Source organism: Anabas testudineus, chromosome 19 (assembly GCF_900324465.2).
Source record: "Anabas testudineus chromosome 19, fAnaTes1.2, whole genome shotgun sequence".
NCBI lineage: Eukaryota > Metazoa > Chordata > Actinopteri > Anabantiformes > Anabantidae > Anabas > Anabas testudineus.
The window spans coordinates 13,332,781-13,356,693 of record NC_046628.1 but is presented as its reverse complement, the minus strand read 5'-3'; the positions used below and the strand labels follow the sequence as shown (position 1 = coordinate 13,356,693).

The 23,913-nt window shown below is 40.4% G+C and overlaps 2 protein-coding genes and 1 non-coding gene across 3 annotated transcripts; 2 read left to right on the top strand and 1 right to left on the bottom strand.

Moving 5' to 3' along the window:
• The first annotated feature begins 534 nt into the window (after positions 1–534).
• On the top strand, positions 535–616 carry trnal-aag. Its single transcript has one exon. It is a non-coding gene; the product is annotated as a tRNA-Leu (tRNA).
• A 170-nt stretch (positions 617–786) lies between these two features.
• On the top strand, positions 787–11,829 carry polr3e (polymerase (RNA) III (DNA directed) polypeptide E). The gene is made up of 21 exons (XM_026351781.1): positions 787–937; positions 1,757–1,873; positions 2,439–2,489; positions 2,600–2,677; positions 2,792–2,907; positions 4,179–4,261; positions 4,510–4,617; positions 4,883–4,932; positions 5,034–5,153; positions 5,270–5,355; positions 5,636–5,680; positions 5,773–5,864; positions 6,121–6,241; positions 6,366–6,447; positions 6,548–6,607; positions 7,161–7,318; positions 7,446–7,507; positions 7,592–8,043; positions 9,736–9,813; positions 10,278–10,400; positions 10,479–11,829. The coding sequence occupies exons 2-21, from the start codon at positions 1,835–1,837 to the stop codon at positions 10,533–10,535; spliced, it is 2,061 nt and encodes a 686-aa protein (XP_026207566.1). The 5' UTR covers positions 787–937; positions 1,757–1,834; the 3' UTR covers positions 10,536–11,829.
• A 987-nt stretch (positions 11,830–12,816) lies between these two features.
• On the bottom strand, positions 12,817–19,828 carry LOC113156003 (cerebellar degeneration-related protein 2-like). Its single transcript, XM_026350789.1, has 6 exons — positions 19,579–19,828; positions 18,735–18,847; positions 17,541–17,689; positions 17,253–17,417; positions 15,422–15,641; positions 12,817–14,899 (listed from the first exon to the last, which is right to left on the bottom strand). Exons 1-6 carry the CDS (start codon positions 19,658–19,660, stop codon positions 14,291–14,293), a joined length of 1,338 nt encoding a protein of 445 aa, XP_026206574.1. The 5' UTR covers positions 19,661–19,828; the 3' UTR covers positions 12,817–14,290.
• Between the last annotated feature and the right edge of the window lie 4,085 nt (positions 19,829–23,913).

Genomic DNA, 23,913 nt, shown 5'->3' with positions numbered 1-23,913 from the left:
ATACTGGACACGTACAACAAGTCATCAACTCATAATACCAGAACTCTTATTTTGACCGTTTTTTGTCACTCATAAACACACAAATCCAAACAACAGAAATAATTCTGTTTATTTTTTTAAACAAACATATCAAACATAATAAATATGCTATCTTACAGAAATTAATAAAAATATACCTCATTGACCTAATAATTGATGCCTTAATTAATTTTAGGTAGTCGTCACTAATGATTCATCAGGTACAGGGAGACAATTTGAAACAGTTTTACTTACAGATGCTTAATTCATAACACATCATCACATATTATCTGGTTATATTTTTTCTCCTTTATTATATCTATTAAGAATCTACCTCTGTTATCTGTCTAGTAATCAAACTGTTAAATAAATGTTGTGGAGTAAAAAGTAGGCTACATTAATTTCTCTGAATTGTAGTGAAGTAAAATTAAAAATACTCCAGTACTATCATATCATATCATAAAGTTTAATTTAATCATCCTCATAATGAAATGACTCTGTCCTGTGTTCCACCGGGGTAGCGTGGCCGAGCGGTCTAAGGCGCTGGATTAAGGCTCCAGTCTCTTCGGAGGCGTGGGTTCGAATCCCACCGCTGCCACATCCTTTTCTCACACTGTGGTATCGAGAGGTTCTAAGCACACAGTGAAGTTAATATTATTATTATTTCTGATGCTGGTTGAAGACCAGCGAAAATAATTCAGGACAAAAGACCCCAAGACCCAGTGCACAGTGGGTTCGCTGTGCATTGTGGTCCTGGGCACCTCCCCACGTGTCTGTGTGAAACAGAGTCAACATGATACCAGCAGACTTCAGCCGGAGTTAGCATGAGTTAGACACCACTCTGTCACCTCTGCGCACCTCGTTTCTGGACTGTCCACACACGGATGAGATAGTTAAAGGCGCACAGTGAAGTGTGCAGGTGAGAGGAACGTCTGTGTAGAAAGGTACAGGTGTCAAACCAGGTCCGGACCACTGGCGCTCCGTTATTTGTTATTTTGACTAGCACGCCAGGCTAGCTTGCTAATGCTAGGCTAAAGTTGCCTGGCTAGGCTAGTTACCAACAGCTAGCATCCTGTTAGATGCCTTCGTTGCTTACACGTTTGGTTTCGGTATAGTGAAAAGGCTTTCTGTGCTTTTCATCTGGTTTATTCTACATTCATAGTTTTGTGTCAGAATGAAAAATAACCCGCAGTGTAATGTAGGCCTGTGACAAGTTTCTGAACGGGTTGTTGCTAGCTTGCTAATCATGCTAGCCTAGCCAAAAACTAGTGTGCCTTTTAGTCACCAGTTTACTGTAATAATAAATATACCTGTCTGAAATCAGTTTTGACATGTTAGCTATAACTGTTTGTTATAACGTGTTTGCATGAGGAGCGGTTCTTTATTATAGATTGCATAGTCTTACATCATGTGAGTTTTACCTGGCTGTGTCTGTGACAGCATGATCATGGCCTTTCTGTCGATAAACCTTAGAACTTCAGTGGTTTATCTTATTGAGTGGATTAAATGAACATACACTCTGTACCAGAGGTTTTCTGAAGGCTGACAACTGGAGACAACCTAACAAATTTTGATGTAATCCTAATAGGCTGGGTCACATTGTTCTTGTAACTGCACCAGCTGCTTGTCATCTTTTCTCTGTTACCAGTCTGGGTGTAACCACTTACAATCGGTATCAGTGATGGCAGTCTGTGTTGGCAGAACAAATCCCTGTAACTTGGCATTTCTTTCTTTCCAGGTTGGATCTCCGAGATCTACTGCTGCTCTTCCTCCTCCCTCTTTTCATCTATCCCTCCCTAGCTTTGCTAATATCAATATGGCCAGCGGGGATGATGATGACCCCATTATAGAAGAGGTATGTCCACAAGCTGGAAATGTTGCTCGTATAGTTCAAGCGTGATTCAGTTGTACTGTAGAGTTGGCACCATTATTGTCCAAAACACATCAGTAAGCACTATCTGTCTTCATCATTATGAATACAGGCACTGTAGTTTATTTTATAATTAATATAGTAGGGAAGCACTGTTTTCTGTCCCCAATCTCAATTCTCAGGGTACGTTCTGATTCTAGTTCCTAATCTTACACCATATTCTCTAATTTTCCCTTATCTTCAAATCTGTATATCATATTTTCTTGCATTATTATTGATATGGTAATCTCCATCAGATTATGGTGGCTTTTGCAAAAGAGGAAGAGAAAAAAATAACAGCAGAGATGCATCAAAACACACCATCTTGCAGATACACAAGCATCTTGCAGGATGAGAAATCATTTAAGCCATGTTTAAAAAAGATCTTAAAAGATTAAGTTCATGCTGTGTATGAAAGGCAAAAGCTGCTGTAAAGTTAACTTCAATAAGTTCCTCACACCTATTTGTGCTGTCAGAAAATAACTTTGATCAACACTTCTGTTTCTTTTAGATTGATGTGTACCTTGCTAAAAGCCTTGCAGATAAGCTATATCTTTTTCAGGTAAGGTTTACCTTGTTCATGCTGATTAGTATAAATCCCTTCATGAGCAGTTTACTATAATCTGTGTAGCATCAGGAGTCACCAGTGACCTTGTTTTTTTCCTGACACAGTACCCTGTCAGACCATCCACTATGACCTATGATGATGTCGACCACTTGGTGGCAAAGATCAAACCCAAGCAGCAAAGGGTAAAAAACTCTTTTATTACTTCACAAAACATCTCAATCCAGAAAATATGTTTGTTTTTTTTATTCTCCTAAAGTGTTTGTGTTGGGTTTTTTTTTGTGCTAATTATTGTATAGGTGGAATTGGAAATGGCCATTAACACAATGAGTCCAAACTACTGTCGCAGCAAAGGAGAGCAGATAGCTCTGAATGTGGATGGCACGGCTTATGACGAAACCAACACCTACTCAGTGTATGTCTACTGTTACACCTCATCTACAGTCGCAAGAAAAAGTATGTGAACCTTTTGGAATTTCATGGTTTTCTGCATTTATTGTATGCTCCTTATCTAAGTCAAGAGTATTAACAAATATAATGTGCCTAAAGTAATAGTACAAAAAAAACATTTTGTGTTTTATATCTTTGTTGAGAACAACCATAAAAAGGCAAGGCCAACTCAAGGCCAGACCTCAACCCAATAGAGATGCTATGGAATCACTTGAAGAGATTCACACACAAGAGACGTCCAAAGAATATGACAGAGCTAAAACAGTTCTGCAGAAAGAATGGGCAAAAATTCTTCCTGAGCGATGTGCAGCTCTGATCCACAGCTACAGGAAGCACCTGGTTGAGGTTAATGCTGGGGGGGGAGGTTTTTATGTTTTTTCTCAATAAAGATATAAAAGATCAGAATTTTATTTATTATTTTTAGGCACATTATATTTGTTAATACTCTTGATTTAGAAAAAGATCAGATCACATATTATTGTAAACTAATGCAGAAAACCATGACATTCCAAAAGGTTCACATACTTTTTCTTGTCACTGTATACTCAAGACTGTCCCTAATATCTTTGTGTGGTACTTTCAGTCAGTGTGAGCCTCCTATTTCTCACTGCTAGAATCTAAATGTAAGAATAGTGTGGGATCTATAACAATTTGTTTGCTGGCTCAGTTAGTTGCGGAGATGGATAAAATATATCAGTCATAAATATAAGGCTACAACTAGCAGACACTCAACAGAGTTATTAATAATTTCTTTACTGGCACCATTCATTTTGCTGAATCACTGGTTGCTTTGCAGAGTTGAGCTGTAGTCTTGCCTGTAAACCTTTCATCCATATCAAATAATCCACAATAAAGTATGTGCAGCATGAAGATTTTGTGGCTAAAATGACACAAATTTTAGGAATAAGGAATGCTCAGATGGCAGAAGCAGCCATTAGCTCGACGATATTAAAGAGAACAGAACAGAACAGGGTTTGCACTCAAACTACAGGTATAAAGAGTTTTAAGGTAAAAATTGTTAATGTAAAAACTGTATGTTTATGACTGTTCAGAAAAAGAGGAGAAGGTCTTTGTTTTTGTTTTTTTGCTCCACTGGTGTGTGTGCATTTCTTTCTTTAATGTTATAAGAAGAGATAACATGACTGTCCTACAGTGATGTTTTCATAAAAGCTGTGTGAAGCTCAGTGAGTCCTCAGATTATGTACTCAGCATTATTCTTCTATTTTTCACCTCCAGGAAAATGATGGACAAGCAGACTTTCTCCTCCATCCAGGCCACCACTAACACCTCCAGATATGCTGCTGCTGTATTTCGCAAAGGTCAGATCTAAAAACTTGGGACAGCAGCACCATGAATGTGCTCTAACCTTGTGACTGCTTCTTGTAAATACACAAACATCACAAATGTTCAGAGTTCACTGGACTTTTTTATCAGTGTTCTTATGTTACAATCCACTATTTTGTGTGTTTACGTTGATAACCAAAACATGGATGTCTGTTAACAACTGCTCCATTATTACAGATCAAAAGCAGGATTTGGTTTCTGATTGTTTTATTTATACCAATAGGTGAACTTCACATCACACCTCTGACAGGAATCCTGCAGATGAGACCCAGCTTCTCTTACCTCGACAAGGCTGACAACAAAACAAGAGAGAGGGAGGCAGCCAATGAAGGTGTTTGTTTTGTTTTTGTTTTTTTGTTTGTATATTTAATTTGGAAAAAGTCTAAGCTGACTTTTTAAAACGCCAACTTACTTTTTTGAGCATCTGTTATGTCAAACGTGAAGTTGTGTTGCTTTTGTCTGTTTTGTTCATTTGACAACTGAATATATTTGGCTTTTTGGCTGTTGTGCATGCCAATTGAAGTAAGAATTTCAACATTGATGTTGGAAACTGGTACACTATAATCAGGAATGGTAACTGAGTCTTATGTGTGCAGGTGGAGACTCTTCACAAGATGAAGCTGAGGACGAAGCCAAAGCCATTACGGTGAGAAACTGTGTACACATGCAGACTCATAAATGCACTGATTTGATGTGCCTGATTTGATCTTCTCATGTCTAACATCTCTTGCACATCTTCAAGTGCAGGTGAGATTTGCTCGTCCTGAGTCGGAGCAGGCCAGACAGAGGAGGATCCAGTCGTACGAGTTCCTCCAGAAGAAGCAGGCAGAGGAGCCCTGGGTTCACCTACACTACCACGGCGTCAAGGTGGGGGTGCATTTATTGATGAGGCATATTCAGTGCTGTTTGTATTGTAACTGTCTCTCACTATGGTGTTATCATGAAGAGTTTCTTAGTTTTGTTTTTGTCATGTTTAAATACAGGACAGTCGCTCAGAGCATGAAAGGCAGTACCTATTCTGTCAGTCAGTGGACGCCTCAGAGAATACTGAACTGGTCAAAACTCCTAAGTGAGTATGAACACATGACTTTTTCTAGTGTTTTATTACTTTTACTTTGACTTTTTTTGTTGTTTCACATATTCCTTTGATTTTATTAACCATATAAATGTCTTCCCTGCTTATCTGTTGCTTCTTGTTAATGATCATACGACAGTATACTGCAGATGTGATTTTAAATGTTGGCAGTGTTTACATTAAGAAAGTTTTAAATGGCTTCTACCAGGACTACAGTTCTTCTAGTTATGGTGTCCTTTGTAATTTCTACCGCTTTCTACTTAACCTTTCTTAGGGAGTACCTGGCGATGCTGATGCCTCCTCTCGCAGAGGAAAAAGTGTGAGTACTCTAAAGGAAAGATCATAGATTTTAATCTGGTTGACAGCTCCAGAGATCAGTAATTACTGTCATCTTGCCTCTTTCTTCGTCAGTGTGAAGCCTGTTGGTCCTAGTAATGTGCTGTCTATGGCTCAACTCCGTACTCTGCCACTTGGAGAGCAGGTCAAGACCCTGATGAAGAATGGTAGGCCAACCCATAGAGACTCTTCATAAATGGAGAAGGTTCCGGTGTAGTTTAATGATAATAGATCATGTTTAAAAAGAGCAGTATTCAAATCAGTTCACATTTGCTGTGCAGTTTTTGTTTGTGCTAGATGTAGACAGAAGAGCTTTAATACTCGCTGGATGTGAAATAATTTAAAACGTCTTATTCCTGCATCAAATTTCCGTCTTGCATCAAAATGGATTACTGGTCCTCTGACATCTTCTCTCATCTCCAGTTAAGGTGATGCCGTTTGCCAACCTGATGGGTCTGCTTGCCTCTGGCACAGACTCAACCTCAGTGCTGCGCAGCATCCAGCAGGTGGCGTTGCTGGTTCAAGGAAACTGGGTCGTCAAGAGGTGAGTCCAAGTAATTTATAAAAAAACAATCCATCCTCTTGAAGCTTGTGTACTTTTTAGAATGTAATATTTGATTGTAATAAAAGGTTAGTAGTTGAGTAATGCTTCTGTATTTTTTCTACAGTGATGTTCTGTACCCTAAAAACACCTGCAGTGCTCACAGTGGTGTTCCTGCGGAGGTACTCTGTCGTGGCAGGGACTTTGTGGTGAGCTGCTGAAACATCTAAATTTAAACCAGTGATATTTTAAGGCCTGATGATTTTGTTTTTCTGTGGTTCCGACTAAGCTGTTTGTTCCCTTTTTTAGATGTGGAGATTTACTCTGGAGCGATCTGTGATGAGAAAGGAGATTGCATCTATCATCAAAGTAAGAATCAGCATGATGTTTCATGTGTTTCTTTATACTGGATTTCTACTTGCATCTAAGTAGCAAGTATCTGTGTACAGTAAAACTATTTTTTTGAAGGGACATAACGTGAGAATATGAGCTGCCTTCATTTCATGGCAAATTAGTCCCATGGGTTGTTACATAACGAACTGTATTTGTAAGGATGTTGTTTTTGCAGGTGTGATCATTTCTACTTTAGAGTTTGATTATTTTATGCATGAACATGTAATTGGATGGTTATTAAACAAGTGTATTCTTCTGCTTTGACAAGTTGGCAGCCTTCCTGTTTACAAAACAGTCAATGGGGATTGGTGGTGATGAGTGTTTGGCATTTACAAAAACAAACTCCTTCACCTGGGAGATGCTCAGCGCCACCACAGTCTTTCATGGTTGTTTAGATTCTGAGCAGCTTGCTTTTAGCTGGAGTGTCTTTGAACACATGCTCAGCTTGGTTCTGTCACCTTCAGGCTACATGAGTTTGCATTCATTCAGTTAAACAGGACTAACAAGTCCTTCCTTTTGTCTCTGGCAGCTTCCTCCAGAGGATGTGAAGGAGTTCCTGGAGCATGTGGCAGCTCCTCGAATCAACCGGGGCTGGGAGTTCCTGTTGCCTACTGATGTAGACTTCATTAAGAAACACCCAGATGTTGCCCACAGGCAACACATGTTGTGGCTCGGCATCCAGAGCAAGTAGGTTATACTCAGGGGAAGATGATAAATTTGTACTGAAGAAACATCAAAGTGATATTAAATGTTTTTCTTGGAGGATAATTGGTTCTTTATCAGAAATCATTTTAACCATCTCCTGTTTTTAAAGGTTGGAAAAGGTCTTTAACCTTTCTAAAGAAGACTTCATGCCAAAGAATACCCCCCAGCCTGGTTGGTACTTGTATTTGTTATAGTTAGCGGTTAATAGTTAACACATTACATATTCAGCAGTGATGAATTTCACTTGTGTTCTAGAGCCTATCCATGTCAGCGGGGAGCAACGTCTGCAGGTGGCTCAGGACAGGGCAAAAGAAAACCAGTTGTCCCTACAGAAGGACCTAGATGCCAGACGGGCAGGATCCAGTGTCCAGCGACCCATCGCTACCAGTGAAGATGAACCTATGGACACCTCCTCTTCCCTGTCCTCAATCCCTAACGGTTCTGTCAACGGTTACCCCAATGCCACCTCTCCTGGCTTTGATTACACTAACGGAGGGGGTCCTGCCAACATACCGTCCCCAGAGCTACAGGACTTTGTGATAAAGACTTTCGGGAAGCATTTTGTGCTGACACTGAATGAATTAAAAAGGCTGCTGAACCTCCATGTGGCTTCCATGCCGGTGGGGCAGCCCGTCTTCCACTCCATCTCAGACCACATGCTACAGGACGCTGTGCTGCTCTGCCACTGCAAACAGATAATGGTGCCTGTGAGTATTGGGGGAGGACACCACGGTTATCATACGTCCGTTCATTCCCACTGGATGCTCCAATTTTCTTTCAATCTCTTCTTCAGTCTCTACCATTTGGGTTTCCACATAAACGGTCCTGTGTAGTTGTGGCTTTGAAGAAATGCAAACCTGGAAATCCTGTTTGTAATATTATCAGGCACAAACATTCTCCATGGCATCTATTATTGCATGGAGGCAAGAAACAACAGAATAGCTTACACATCGAACAATAGATTCAACACAGTTCAACATAAAAGCATTTATGGTGTGTGTAGTAGCCTTGGGGTCTGTTATTTTATTCATTTGTGGGGACATAAAACAGGATTCAACATTTCTAAAACGTTTTAGTGTTAGCCAGCTAGCTAATTGTCATGTAGTGATTAAGAAAAACAAAACAGTCAACAGCAAAATGTTGAAATAGCAACAAGAACGACAAAGTCAGCATTCTATGCACATCATGCAAAATGATAGGATTACGTCCACTGTTTAATATTTGCAGTCATCCAGTGAAGGGTAGAGCAGCAGAACACAACTAAACAATGTTAAGGTATTAGTAAGGTTGATCAGTAATGTTGGTTGTGAGGCTTTGCTACAGGATGACAGAATCCCTCTCTCACTGTCTTGCTTGTTAGTTTTGATCTCACAAGCTTGGTTTTCATTTTGTTCCAGCAGGTTCAGACCAGGGACCAAATCTTGGTTGGTCCTCTGTTTCACCTGCAGATTACAATCCCCTTTTGTCTTGGATTAAAAGCTTCTGCTACTCTGCTCGAGGCTAAGGGGGTTTCCTCAGCTATCAGTTTTCTCACACAGACTAACGACATTAACGGTCGTTTTCGTTGTGAGCACTTTGTTGCTTGAGAAGGAGTCTGCACTGAAGCAGTGTAAACTTGGTTCTCAGGTTCCACTCGCGTTCCAGCAGCCACCTGATACCTCTGTGTGTTGATGATGTTGTGTGTGTGTGCCCTCTTGTTTGTGCTAAGGTTGTTGTTTGTGGGCTTAATATAGATCTACATGTTGTCTGTGATTATGCTGCTCCGTCAGCTGTGTTTTTCTTGGTGTGATGTTTGCTCAAAGGGCGGAGAGTGATGAGGTCTGTGGTCTATAGCCAGGTCTCCTTCCAGGATCAGTTGTGTCTTGGTTTAGGTCTAATCCTGTTTGTATCCTTGACGTTTGAAGATTTTAACTATGATGGAGGAGGGAATGGCCAGGTGCCATTTATGTTATGCAACAGCTAATTGGTTTCCAAGCTAAGCTCATTATTTCTCAGCAAGGAGTTAATCCAGACACAGGCGGGTCTTTACGTCACTGTAAACATTCATGTGTAGATGTTTAACCATGTATAGATCAGCTTTGAGTCAGTGGGTTGTGTCTGGAGATTTAATCCTGGTTTGGAGTGCTGGGTATTACATGCTAAGAGCAAAATGAAGGCTAATTGACATGGCTGTCAATAAATGGGGTGTTACACTTTGACTCAGGGTTTTAATTAAGGTGTTTGATTATTATAAACATACTTATTCCGGTCCAAACACAGTATCTGCTCTGCAGCAGATGTTGAGAGAGCAAAGTGCACGACTTGGCTCATTTGATCAGGCTGTGAGCAGAAGTAAGGACTGGAACTGCACCTTCTCTGTCACATGCTTTTCTAACTTTGCTGTTTCTCTCTGACTTTAGTTTCCTGCACAGAGCACTGCAGCACCTGATGAACAGAAGGTGTTTGGCTTGTGGGAAACTGGACAGGATTTTGACAAGGTAAACACTCTCACAACATCACTCTGGTCACAACAGTCTTGTGGTTTTATTCTACATGCAGACGTACTGTAAGCAGCTGAAACACGCCACACAAACCACAAGTCAAGGCCTTCAGTGAGGTGTGAATTTCACATGTATTTCAGAAAGTAAACGGGTTTCAGTGTGAGGCAGGATTGAAAGCAAAAAGTAGAACACAGTACGGTTTACCAACTACAACGACGTCAAACAGACATAGCATCATCACAGATATAGCATGCTAATTTATTAACTTTAGAAATGTTAGGTATGGGCTAGTTGTGTCTCTGCTAAGCTAAACTGTGTCAGAATTAGCTCCACTTTTACATTTAACAAACACTGGGTGCCATAATGATCCTCAAAAACTCTCTACATCAAACTCAATTTCCCAAAATGTCAAACTGTTTAAAATAAATGGTTTGGTGTGTTTTCCTTGTTCCTCTTTGCAGCATCGTCGGCTGCTGTATGACATGTTCACGAAGAACTATCGGCTCAGGAGGAATATGATACAAGCCAAGCTTGCAGAGGAGCTGGGAGACGTCCCAAAGTCCGACGTTGATCGGCTGCTTAATGTGAGATGAGCGACGGGGAAGAACATCTGCTCTAACTACCTGTTTAACACTGATCTAACTTCTTCTCTGTTATTCCAGGAGTGCTGCAAGAGCCATGCGGGGATGTGGTACCTCAAGGGGACGATACAGTCCTGACACTGAGACCCTGCCCCCTGCGGTCACCGTCAGCCAATCAAATCATCTCCCAGGTGTCCTGTGGGAGGGCAGTCAGAGAGATGACAGCCAATCACAGCCCTCTGAGCTCTGCAGGTGGACAAAGATGTCAGCCCTGATATCAGCTCTGCTCAGAACCTGAAGCTTTTCTTGTTTCAGCCGAAGCATTTCTGAAGTTTTACACGAGCACTCTGACGCAGCGCGGAGGACAGAAACTCCTCACAAACTCAGAGCATCGGCTGGAGAGTCTGAGGGGAAAAAATAAATATAAGAAATGAAGAAACAGAAAAATATAACTACGGTTTATGAGTAAATTTTTGGATTTAAGACCTCATGTTGGATTATGTTTGAATTAAAGCACCCATGACTTAGATTGCTTTCATTTTACTTCTGATTTATAAGCTTAGCCAGAGAAAACATCGGATAGAAAACTTATTCACACATTTTCTTAGCTCTAAGGAATAGCAACTGAACGTCACCTTCAGTACAGGGCAACAGGGGCAACGTTTAGGGAAGAATGATAAAATTGCTTCATTAAGTATTTGAAGGCACTTAAGGAAACATTGCCAAACTCACAAGCCAATAAGCCTGAAACAAAAGGGAACAAAATAATGCAAAAGCAGAAAGCCCCTGATGTCGTCGTTCTTATGTTGGACAGAAATCACTTCATGTTTTTGGCAATCATGGACCTGGAAACTGCTGCACCAAGCGTGGCTTTTCCCTCATTTCTGTATCATTCAGTCAGATGCGTACTGAATTATAACATTTATGAATAAGTGGCTGATGTTGAGGTTTGTTTTTCATGGTTGAATGTAGCGTGTTTCGAATGGTTTTCCTTTAGGAGTGACTGATTTTATTTTTATTTTCTTTGAAAGCCAATAAAGATGCAACTTGGAATTAAGATCTGTCGTAAATCTGTTTGTATTTAGTTTATTGTAAAAAGTGGAAGGGATGTGTCTATGAACTGGATCTTAAGTCTTGATGATGCGGGGAGTTGTTGCTGTAGATGTGCTGGTGTTTTGCTATGTGCTGCTATCTTGAGCCTCCATCTAAAGTGCCTCTGTCTTTACAAGGGATTCAGGACGAACTTCCACTGTTCATTTGACAAATTACAGGAACAACAATGCTTTAATTTTCACTTTAGTACTTTTCATTAAAACCTTAAATATGAATAAAAGTGTTTTTCAGTTCATGCTAAATTAAGAATTTGCTACATCAAACAATGACAATTTTCTTTTCCATTTGTTTACTTTGCTCAATAAATATTGTAATGTCATCTTGTCAGATGTGTTTTTCTGTTGTTACTGTGTGTTAGTGATATGTTGTGGGAACCATTACTTGCTAAAAATCTAAAGTGGATCATTTTGAATGGAAGTTGCAGAATTAAAGGGATGAAATCTTTGATTGTTGTTAGCTCCATGAATAATACTCAAGACTCAACTACAACTACAGGTTAACCTCTGAATTCAGGTATATTCTGGTACATTAGCCATAAAATCTGGTCTCACAAAAGAGAAAAGGCTTTGATTTGTAATGATTTATGATTTAAAGATATCTGGTTTGATTGTGTTAGAAGAAACGTTTGAGTGCCGTATTTAATTTGTAGAACCTGGAACAGGAGACATCTTCAGTGTAATGTAGCATCAATACAAGGAGTTAAATCAGGAGTCTTAAGTCATCACAGTGGTTGTTTCAGTGTCTGTGTGCTGGTTAAATGTGCGACCCAGTAAAAGTAGAACTGTAGAAACCGGTGCTTGTTGATAGCATTCGAGATAAATTAGTTATGTGATCGGCCTCTCTTATTAGATTAAATTTAATCTGTTTTTTAGCCTTTGAAATCAAAAGGACGCATTTGGGAGGGTACGAGAATATGTTGAGTAATTTTTAACTGAAGCGGTTTGTACTGAAACAGTGTTTCTGCTTTGTATGTTGACTTTTGTTGTTGCATATATTTACATAACCCCAGATTAGCTTCTTGTGTTTATTTGTATCCTGCAGCTACACCATTTCCCAGGGGGCACGGTGGTGCTACATAGCTGATTTGAGCTGTTAGTTTAAAAAACAGACTAAAACAAACAGTAATTGTGTTTTGGATTCAACAGGGTCTCTAAATTTATTACATGAGATAAAACTGATTGTATTTGATATAGTATTTTATTTATTTTTTAACTGTGACTTCAGCTCTATAAATAGAGTTTAATCATAATTTACAACAAATTGACTCAAGACACAAACGTGCTGTCTCAGCTTGCTTCATGTTTTATGGCTCAGAGTAATAACAATAACCATGAGATCCATTTTTGAAACAGGTAAAAGCTCATCGTACATACACACAGGAACAGGAGCACATCATACTTGCATTAACTACCACGTGACAGTAATATAAAGTGTCAGAAGAGTATTAGTAATGCATGTGCAATTCTAAAGTGCATTTCAATAGAAATTAACAGAACATCTACAAACGTGTGCCGTCTTATACATGATACATCGACGTCGGGCAGCAAAAGCAACAAAGTACAGAAAAAAGCGTATAATCATACATAGTTTCCTGAGGCTAACACATCAGGAGTTACATTATCAAGTACATAGTGGGTTATTATTTTAGTGAACCTTAAACCTTCCTTTAAAATAGAGTCCGTCAGTATACAGTTAGCTAACCTAACATATGTTAATCAAATAGTAATACGTGTTACAATTACAAAAAATCCTAAATATGTGTGAGCACCTTGAATCATTAGCTTCAGCTTCTTCTTCATAATGTGAACTCCTTCCCCACCAGATACTATACTGGTCATCTTTGCACTGGTCGCTGCAAAGCTACATTTTTTATTTTTCTAGTCTATAAATTTAAAAATTCACAGTAGATCACAGGAGCATAGTAAACAAACACAAAACAGCAGCAGATACAGCAGATATGTGATTTCCTAATAACATTAAAGGAAGTTTCCTGGAAAGAGGTATGCAATTTAGATCTTAAACAATTCAACAGAAAATGTATAATTAACAGTTTTCAACTGCTCAAGTCCTCTTTTCTTGCAAACATGTCAAATGTTATCTCGTATTAGCCTCAAAATGTCATACTGACCTCTTGGCACTTTAATTGTGCTGTCTGACATTTTATCTTCTAAATGGTGAATAAAAATAAATCAACTGATTAATAGATAATGAAAACAACTGTTAGCTGCACAGACATGGTTGTTGATTTCCTGAGGGATTCACTTGCAAGAAGGAAACTTGATTTTCCCTATGTAATTATACACAATTCAATTTGGACAAATTTCACATGTTGCATGTTGAGCAGCTGTGGACTAAACAAAAAGCTCACAATCTAACAAATAGTTTAACTGAACCATCTCTTTAATTAGTACTGAATTACAACTTTTCCAGGAACCTTTCTGTTAATTTAATGCGTCAATGTGTTCATTTTCTTCTCGGACAGTGCAGGAAACTAGATTATTCCCCAGAAACGATTTCATCAGGAGCTTGTGCAAAGTGAGGTAGAGTGATTGTACAGTGGAGACGCTGGCGTGAGGCACTGGTGTTTCTGTGCAAACTGAGCCACATTAAGTCATGAGCTGGTGGTGTTTCCTTTTTTTATTCCTGTCTCTCTTTTATCTCTTAACCACTTTTGCATGATCACCATTTCTGGGCGAATAACGTACAGCTTGTGTGTAGAGTTAGTCAGCTCCATGTGCTGCTGTAATAGTCTACGACTATAATTAATGTTGCAGCAGTTTTCATTTTTTGGAAGCACCTGCTGTAAAACGGGGTCTCCCCCTGTTTTCAATCAGGTCCTCTTTGGTTTTTTGAATGCGGGAGAAAATTTCCCTAAAAAGTTCCTTGTACTCCGGCTGGTGAAAGTCTTCCTCGGAGACCTCAGTGTGTGTCACAGCAGGACAAGAGGAGGTCAAAGATGCAGTCTGGACCGACTTGTAGCTCAGCTCATCCTGCTCCTCCTCCTGTAGCCCGGAGCTGCAGCGCCGCAGCAGCTCATCGTACTTCACCTGCAAGGCACTGTACTGGGCATCAACCTCGTTGAGCAGCGAGATCCCACGGTACTTCACCACCTCGGCTCGGCGCACGCAGGAGCACTCGTGGTCGAAGACCCTGTCGGGAGAGTCCGGTACCCGCGTCAGCTTCATCAGCCGCTCGCTGTCCGAGCGCTTCAGGACCCAGGAGCTTTTAGCTGCAGCTGCCTCCCCCTCACTTTCCTCCTCTGGGTTGAGGAACATTGAGTCTGGCAGCAGGCTGTGGATGATGTCTGGCCTCGTAGACCTTGAGGAGGACTCTGATTTCCAGAACTGACGAAGCTCCTCAGTCTCGTGCTCCAGCTCAGTTACTCTGGCCTGAAGGAGAAACAAAATGACTTGAATTAAAGGATGTCTGTAAAGCTTTAGGACACTAATGTAGAAGTATCCTTGTGCTTCTAACACTACTTTTATTTAACTTTGATTCATACGTTAGAAAATTGTTTTCACTTCTTTGAAATTATGTTTTGTGTTCAGAACAATGTGACAGCTGCTGAGAATCATTTTTGATTTTACCTAAGTTATGGTAAAGTTTTTTATGCACCAAAGGGGTACAGTAAAGACCGGTTTGACTTCTAGAGGAAACTGTAAGACAACCTGGATTTCATTTTGTAGTTTTGGTCATTTCTACCAATTGGAAGTACAGAGAGTACAGACATTTTGACTAAAGTTATTCACTTAAATCTGTGAACTTAGGTAGCGCTGGAGGAAGCGTCATTACGATTCATCCTCTGGGGATCCTCCTCTAGTTGTAGCCACATCACTATCGAAGGAGGTTTCCTCTTAGAAGAAATCACACTTGGCTCGCTTTTTGAGATACTTGTTGTGAGATGGTTATACCTTACACCCCTCCATTCCTGCCAGCTGCTGTTCCAGCGCTGCATTCTCACGGGCGAGCAGCTCGGCCTCTCGTTCTGCCTCCTCCCTCCGGGCACGCTCACTGGCGTACTGGGTCTGGATGGTTTGAAGGGATTGTTGTAGTGATGCCTGCTCCTCCTCACGCCACGATACGTCACGGAGTTCAAGATCATCGGAGGATTCATCGGGATCAGAGTCAAACCTGGGCAGTAACACAGGAGCTTTTAACTATGTATATTTTTTCTATGTATAATTAAGTCTTTTATATTTAATTAAACAATAGCTGGGCTCAGTCCCCAGGGAACAAAAAATACACCTACTAGCATCTTTAAAATGGTATTTTGTTTAAACTCTACAAAATGCAAATATAAAGATGTTTTACGGGGGTTATGTGATAGAATATTTATTTGTCTGGAGCAATGAGCTCCTGGTAAATACGTTTCAAACTGGAACCTTTAAATGGCTAATTCCTTGTAAAATAACAGTTAAACAAACAAAATAATAAAAACAAAGACAAAAACTAAACAACACTGTCTTTATATAATCCAAGAGTAATTCCCTAATCTTATTAGGACTTCATAAACAACTAGACTAAGAGCCTACAGCCAGCCAGCAGCTCTGTAACAGTTCATCATCAGCTATGTCATTCTAATGTTATTTATATTTTGACATTCAAGATCTAAGTCAACCGAGGAACCTGCAGAAAAGTCTTCTGATGAAGTCTGTAGTATGAGATACACCCATTATGTAACCTTTATCTAACAGTACAGGCTGTTAATTTGTCTACTCTTTCATCTTTCATCTGTCATCAGCATTTTATCTCCGACGTGTCGTATTACAACAAATAAAAGTGAAAGGTGACAGGAAATGAACACGGGCCAGAAAGTATGGCATCATATGCCAAAGGTCACGAAACAGGTTCAATCGTAAGACACTGATGTGACGTCTAATCCACAGAAAATAGCTGGTTTTAGTAAATGTCAAACAATTGTTGTTTAATTGGAAAGATCATTACAAGTTGGTTTGACTGTTTATACACAGTACTCTTTACTAGAATAATCCAAACCAATATTACGCTGAACAACAGAAAACAAGTGACGAAAGATAGAACTGCAGACAGATGAAGAAACGCACACTAAGAAGAATCTAGACGTTATCAGTAAAACTAAGTTGATTAGAAATCAGCTGAAGAATCAAATGCAGCTTCACAGCTGCCCTCCAACCCTCAGACTTTGACCTGTTCAGCTCAGGTTCATCACGCGTCTCTCTTTCTTGTTTATCAGTCCGATTTCCTTCGATCTGACCTGGCTGTTTTGACGGAGCTGTCCAAACAGGATTACACGCCACAGAGACTAAACTCAGGCAGCAAATGAACCTGTCACACTACAGGACGAATCCGGAGGAAGTGACCACCGCACGAAACACACAGACTTGAATAAGGCAGATGTGGCCGACTGCCAGCGAGGAGGATTAACACAAAGAGGTCGAGCCAAGAGTGCAGGATTTGCTAGTTCTCATGTTTGCAAAGAGAATCTGGATCAGTGGCAAAGTAGTTCTTTGAACCATTTTTTTAAACCAGGGACAAGAATAAGTTAATTACAAAAACTCCTAAAAGGTTAAAGTAATTGAATGGTTGAATTACTTTTCTCTTCCCATCCTAATACAGCAACATAACTAAAACCATTTAGTTCAACTCATTATAAAATAGATAAAAGTCCTTTGATCAAAAATAATCTTTTGCTTGATAAATTAATTTAACTATCACAACTTTTCACTAATCCATTTATTTTAAATACAGTTTGAGTGTCTTCACCTGTTTTTCAGCTCTTTCAGGCAGGACAGACTCTGAGCGCTGCGAGGTGACCACCTCCCTCTGTGAGGAGGCCTCCGAGTCTGTGGAGGTTTCAGCTTCAGCTCTTCCACCTGATGTTGCAGCTCCTCCACCTGTGCCTGCAGCTGCTCCACTGTTTCTGTCAGACTGCAGAGAAAACAAAAAAAAATCTAAGCTTTACAGGGGAAATGAGGGATATTCAGGTGCAAAGGACTAAACGGGGGAACTCTCTCCATGTTCACTTCCACTGTGGACAATCTCTGGTCTTACCCCAGGATCTTCTGCTGGGCTGTCCTATTGTCCAGAACCAGTTTGTGGTTGCTCTGCTCCAGCTCTCGGGCCGTCACGTCAAGCTGCTCGTACACTTTAGCATGCTGATCGTTGACCTGCCTGAGGAGGTCCACCTGCTTTGTCAGGTACTGGAGGAGAAACCAGGACAGGCAGGCGTTAAGACAAGAGTATTCTTTAGTTGTTTAGGATGATTTTCCTCCACAATAAGAGTGAAAAAGAACTGTAAAGGGACAATCTCTAGCCTTTTTCTATTTCCTAATACCACGTAAACGTCTCTAAAAGCTCCATCATTGCCTCCTTTTATTAACAGTTTCTTTAAGGACAGGCTGTCTTATCAACTGTTATAGCCAGGACACTTTGGACCTGCTTTTCATCACACTTAAGAGAGGCGGCAAACATGATGGGAAGTAATTAACTGCAACACAAGTCATGAGCTGGAGTCAGACCTGCGACGTCACAAGTGTCCAGTGTAGGTCTTAAAGAGGTTAATTCGTTGCATCAGCAGCGGAGAGGATTTAGTGCCCGGGACGCCAGACTGACCTCACTTAAACATATTAAAACAAGGTCCTGGATAAATGAAATCCAGCATCCACATTTCCCAGTCGGTACATGAGAAGATGCAGAAAGGAGAGTGTGCAGCAGGAGGTGTGTGGTTTTTTTTAACAACAACAACAACAACAAAACCACAAGTTGGTGTATACAATGATATTTATATAATATAACAAGTATGATTGTTTGGCTACTGTGCATTTCCAGAAAATGTTAGCATACCAGCAAATTTGCCTTTTATTTTATTCACAGAGACTTAGTACTTTTGATAAGTTATAATGTTCTGTTTAAAATCTTCACTACTGAAATCTACTTTTCCTGCTTTAGTTTTTAATTAATGATCAGTTCTGGAGCGTTTAAAATGTCTAATTAAAAACACCAACACCATATAAGCCAAGTGTAGTGGCAGCAGTCTTACTCTCAAGCTGGATAAAGCACCAGGTTCACATCTATATGTTGCCAGAGATGCAAAATATGTGGCACAAAGTTTGCAAATCCATCTCTGTTACGTGCGAAACTTAAACGCTGCTAAGGGAGAGAGGATATTAGTGCCTCATCGTCCAGTATGACCACTTTTTCTTTTTACTCCAGTCTTATTTACAGCATGTAAGACATCTCTTCTACCTCAATCTCCTGCAACTGTTCCTGGTTGGTGGAGTACATCTGCTGCAGGCCTTGCTCCAGCTCCCTGTTCCTCTCCAGAAGAGACTTCCCGAGCTCGGCTGCCAGCTGCAGGTCTGCAGGAGAGAAGGGGTGAGCAACCTTGAGTGATTCAGTGCTCACAGTTTAGCCTCACTGATGGGGACCTGGGGATCTTATTACACATGCAGCTTTGAGAGGTTTTACCATTGTTGGCAGGAGTCCGGCACTTTTCTTTTTTTTTTGTACCACAGCACTTATCTACCTTTACAAAAATGACAGACATTCATGCAAAGTGACACTGAAGACATTTGGATAAGTAGCTGGTTATTTTCTTAAGCACACATTCATTTACCTGACTCAGACAATTACCATATGAGCCATAACAAGAGATAGCTCTTCACTTCCTTACCACCAAAAATAAAAAAAACAACATTAAACAATAAAGATGAGATAATTTGGATGGAAAATATTAAACATATAGAAGCACTGAAGACAAAAGGCACTACTTCATGTCTGGTCCACCTTTTGCCGCATATGTGTCCTGCTGACTTCTGCCTTTCTCTGCAGCCTGTCAAGGAGAAACAGCCTGCAGACTAACTAAACATGCTGATAAAAATAAATAATATCATATTTGGGGAGGAAAATCAAATTAATGACCAGGAATTTAACCTCCAGTGAATCTGCGGATATATAAGTCCATATTTAAGGTCCTACTGTGGAGCTGTAATGCTCCTACATTAATATAGTTATTTAACATTTAAATTAAGCATTAAAATTGTTCCTTTAATTAAGGGCTTCAGAGACAAAGACCAGGAGGAATTTGTACCATGTTCAAGGTCTTGCTTGTCGTACCACGGCTCTTCCTCCTTGAGCTCAAATTCTTCCTCCACAATCGTGTCTGTCAGCATCTTCTCGATTAAAGTCCGTCACACTCTTTTAGGATTATTCCCGGTTTTAAACATGACAAAGACAGACGTAAATTCACGGCCGTGCACGCTTCTGTCTGTTCGTCTTCTCACCGACGCCTGTTCTCCTGCAACCGGCACCGGTGAGCAGTGTGCGCCCATCACCGGACAGTGCTGCGTTCAAGGCACGTTTCCGGCTTTGGATTTCACAATAAGAGCGTTGATAACAGCGTTGCAGTCAACTTTTCCTAAAAGAACGATCATAAGTGAGTAAAACATATTTTATAAGGGCACAAATCACGTTACATTACTCTAGATTAGTTGATTAAGGTAATTGATTAATCAATAATACTTATATAAAATCAGTTGGCAACAATTATTTTTCTACCATCTTCCTAAATAGTTATAGTCAGTTTTCTATAATAGTGAACCCATAATTTGTTTGCAATATAAACTATAAGAACAAAAGTTACAAAACTGATTTTTTTGGTCACATAACAAAATAATAAAAACAAAGGCAAGATTTAATTTAGGAGGAATCCGTGTTTTTATTCTGGTACATTTCAAAAGAAAATATGTAGCTAGTGCATCACGATATTTAACAAATGTAGTTTATTCAAGATGCAGTGACTCTAGTATGGAGGTTTTGCTCACTCATCACTACTGTATTCCTCTGTTCTGTATGTGAATTTTATGCCTTTATTTTGAAGATGTGAGCGCGTCCTTTCCGCTATAGATCTGTCAATATGACCATCAGCTTCATCGCACCTGCTGCTGCGTATATGGTTCCTCCCTTTGAAACTGCAGAGCACACAGTCTGGATGACCACAGGGTGGCGCTCACTCCTCCACCTCGACAATAATGGAGCTCAAGGAAACATCCCACAACAAAGTGGGGATTCTGTTTTCTGTATGGTGTGACTACTAATAGTCATCATGAAGCAAACAAACAAACCTTTAGAGAGGCAGCTGAACCTGGGTGCCATGGATCCCACCTAGGACCATGGAAGGATCACTAAAGACCCATAATGGGTTCAACTGCAGAGCCTTGAACCACAAACTACTAAGAAGCACCACATGGTAACAGACACACAAAATGATCACAAAGACAAACAATATGACCACAATCTGGCTCCTGTGTTGGTGTTTGGGTTCCTGCCCCCCTAACAATGTGCAGTTTATTGTTTAATCATTAGTGAGACAGAGGGAAATGAGTACTAGAGTGACCCAACCTGACATGTCAGAATGAAACCGTAAGATAAAAGCTCTTCCAGACTGGACAAACACATTATTTCCTTCACTCTTGTTGTTCCCTGTGTCACTTGAAAGTACCAGCTAGTGACTCAGAGCATGTGGGATGACAGAGGTTCATTCATCTTTCAAAGAAGGAAAGTTATTACTTTAAGTAGTCACCGTTTAGGGTGACATCCAGAGAAGGAGGAAGAACTGCGGTCTCACATTTAGAGCTTTTTGAAAAGGTTCCTGAAAATCTTTCGCAATAAGATTACTACATGAGATGAATGACGTGGACTATTTATCTGCCTGTTTCTGTGCTGTAAACACTTTGTTCTTCCAGTAGCTGATAAAAAAGGGCTAGTGCTTGCTTTTTCTAGTCATTTTCATTGGGATGGACCAAATGCAGTGCTATTATGTGAACTGCAGATGTGATTTCCCATCAGTTGGTGGCAGTGTTATCTCACATTTTGCTCTGACGTCCTCGGTCAGCACAAAAAAACCTTTGTATCATTTACAAACTGACTAACCCTAACCCCAAATATGGATTACGTTGAACACATAATGACATAAACATAAACTGTATATATAAAAATAATTGTCATGCCACAGAGTGTGCTGATCCTCAGTCCATAAAAACTGATGCACAGGATCAGATTTCAGTTTCATTATCAGACACAGACAGACAAAAACATTCTCCATGGTGGATGTTTTCACTGAGAAAACAGTGTGCCAGCTTCTGATAAATGATTTGAGACAATGATGATGATGAAGTGCAGCGTCAACCTATTCACCTTCTTTGTCCTTCTGTTGCTGTGAATCAGGGTTTCCACAACATTTAAGATTCAGGCTGCAGAAATTTGCTCACATCCAGCCGTGAGCGCATTAGTGAGGTTTGCTGCAGATGTCGGTTCATTAGTCATCATTGTGGATACCAGTCATGATCAACTAGGTGTCAATCAAACCAGCAATGAGAGTCAGATCAGAGTTTGAGTAGTTTCAAGGCCAGAGCTGCTGGGACAGAAGTAAAACCATTTGATCTCATTACCTCTCTAACCTATGTCACATTATTCAGCCAGGTCGAGGATTACAGGCTGTAACATCACATGATTTTCCTTTAAGGCACCTTAGCTCCATCCCTTTCATCTCCTACAGTATGTGCTTTCGTTCTGCACTCCACTCTCCGTGTGCTCTCCCTCTCTTCCCATCCGTCCTCCACCATCCTCCTGATTTATCCGTCTCTGTTTTGCGAATGTCAGCGAGATGAGAGCAGAATGCGAGAGCTCTCTGCAGGGATTTCGCTTCTCAGAGTGATAAAATAGCTGTGGTCCTTTTTATGCAGAATCAACACTCTGTATTTCTCCCTATCTACACTTACACCGGTGGCATTTTTGTCTTTATTGACACTTTATTGCTTTTCATTTTGGCATTTCACGGGGCGTGAAATGCCAAAATGCATTCCCTTAGCCTCCATTATTTTTTAATCTTTCTGTCAGAAAATGATAAGAAGTGTATCTGAAATGCAAAACAAGGTTTCCAGCCATGTTTTCTCTGTGGCAGTAAAGACATCTTGAAGCAGTATAATAATGGGTTTGCAACCGAAAGGAAGTCAGATAAACTAAGGGAGGAAATTGAAATATTACAGGCATGAGAGCAAGCAAACAGGATGATTACCACTGTGCTCACCAGCCCATTGACACATTCCTCCTCACCCCTGCAGCTATCTGGGCTAGTAATGGTGTTTCTTGCTGCCGTAGTGTGGAAGCAGTGACATTAATGGGCGGCAGCCACTGGTAATGAGTCGTTAAAAGAGAGATTTGGAGCTTTACTGATCCGTTTCCATACCAACTGTCTTAGCTGTGGGGATTGGATCCTCTCAATGTTTTGGGGGGGAGAGAAGGATCTGCACAGGGGTGTAATGGGATTTGAGGAAGTGCTTCTGGGTAGAACTTCATCTCACACACACATGTGCACTCGCAACAAAAGCTCTGTCTATCTGTTTTAAGTTAATCTTCAAAGCTGCTCCTTTTTTTGTTTTTTGCAGAAATCCTTAATGACAGGCAGGAAGCACTGAGCCTGCAGCGATTTTAATTTTTTGATTTCAGTCATTTTCCTCCATTTTCTTGCCTTTTGCTCTGGATATGTGCACAAACAGTCAACGATGGGAGATACACTCGCATTGAAAAGAGCCCACTGCGTTGCCGTGACAACCGGGCGTTTGCAAAAAACAGCGTGATGCCAACTCTCATCCAGGATCACATATGGGCTTGCGTGGGGGAAAAGAAAAGAGACAAAGACACTGGCAGAAGCAAGCAAACATGCTGTACAGTATACTGTGCGTGCATGGAGGTTTGTGTAGCAGATATTACTTTTGTAGAGCACAAGTCCATGCACATTGTTTATCAATAGTGATAAACAGAAAATTAGGAGTGAGAGAAATGGGGAAAAGAGACAGAGATAAGCAGAGAGACAGATGATAATGATGATGATGAGGAAAATTAGATTCGGGTTAAATATAGCAAACTGTTATCACAGCGCACCAACATCAAAGGCATCGTTGGCAAGAGAAACTATAAAACTTAAAAAAAAAAAAAGTTTAATTTCACAAGTAATCTCTCACCCTGGGGCCCGTGGGTAAAACAAAACTCTGTGAAGTAGATGAATTTAGCTAATCTCTCTTGCACAGCTTCGGGGGATCACAGAAGCACAGGGAAAGAAAGTCACACTAGTTTGGTGCTGAAATTTTATGAAGCAGGATCATCTCCATGCCTTCCACATCCCAGCAGTTAAGAGATGTAGTATCCAAAGGGAAATGTTGTTTCAGAGGAAGAGGTTGAGAAGGACGAGTGACAGATGTCTCCCCTGTTCAGATGTTTTCATTCATGTGTGGATGAAAAGTGACACGGCTGATTGAAACACTGCGCTGATGCAGCACGCAGGCGTGATGATGATGTGCAGGTGTGAGCAGAGAAGTTAAACTCCAGTTTCACAAAAGCAATTCAGTTCAAGTGTAAGTGAGTGAGT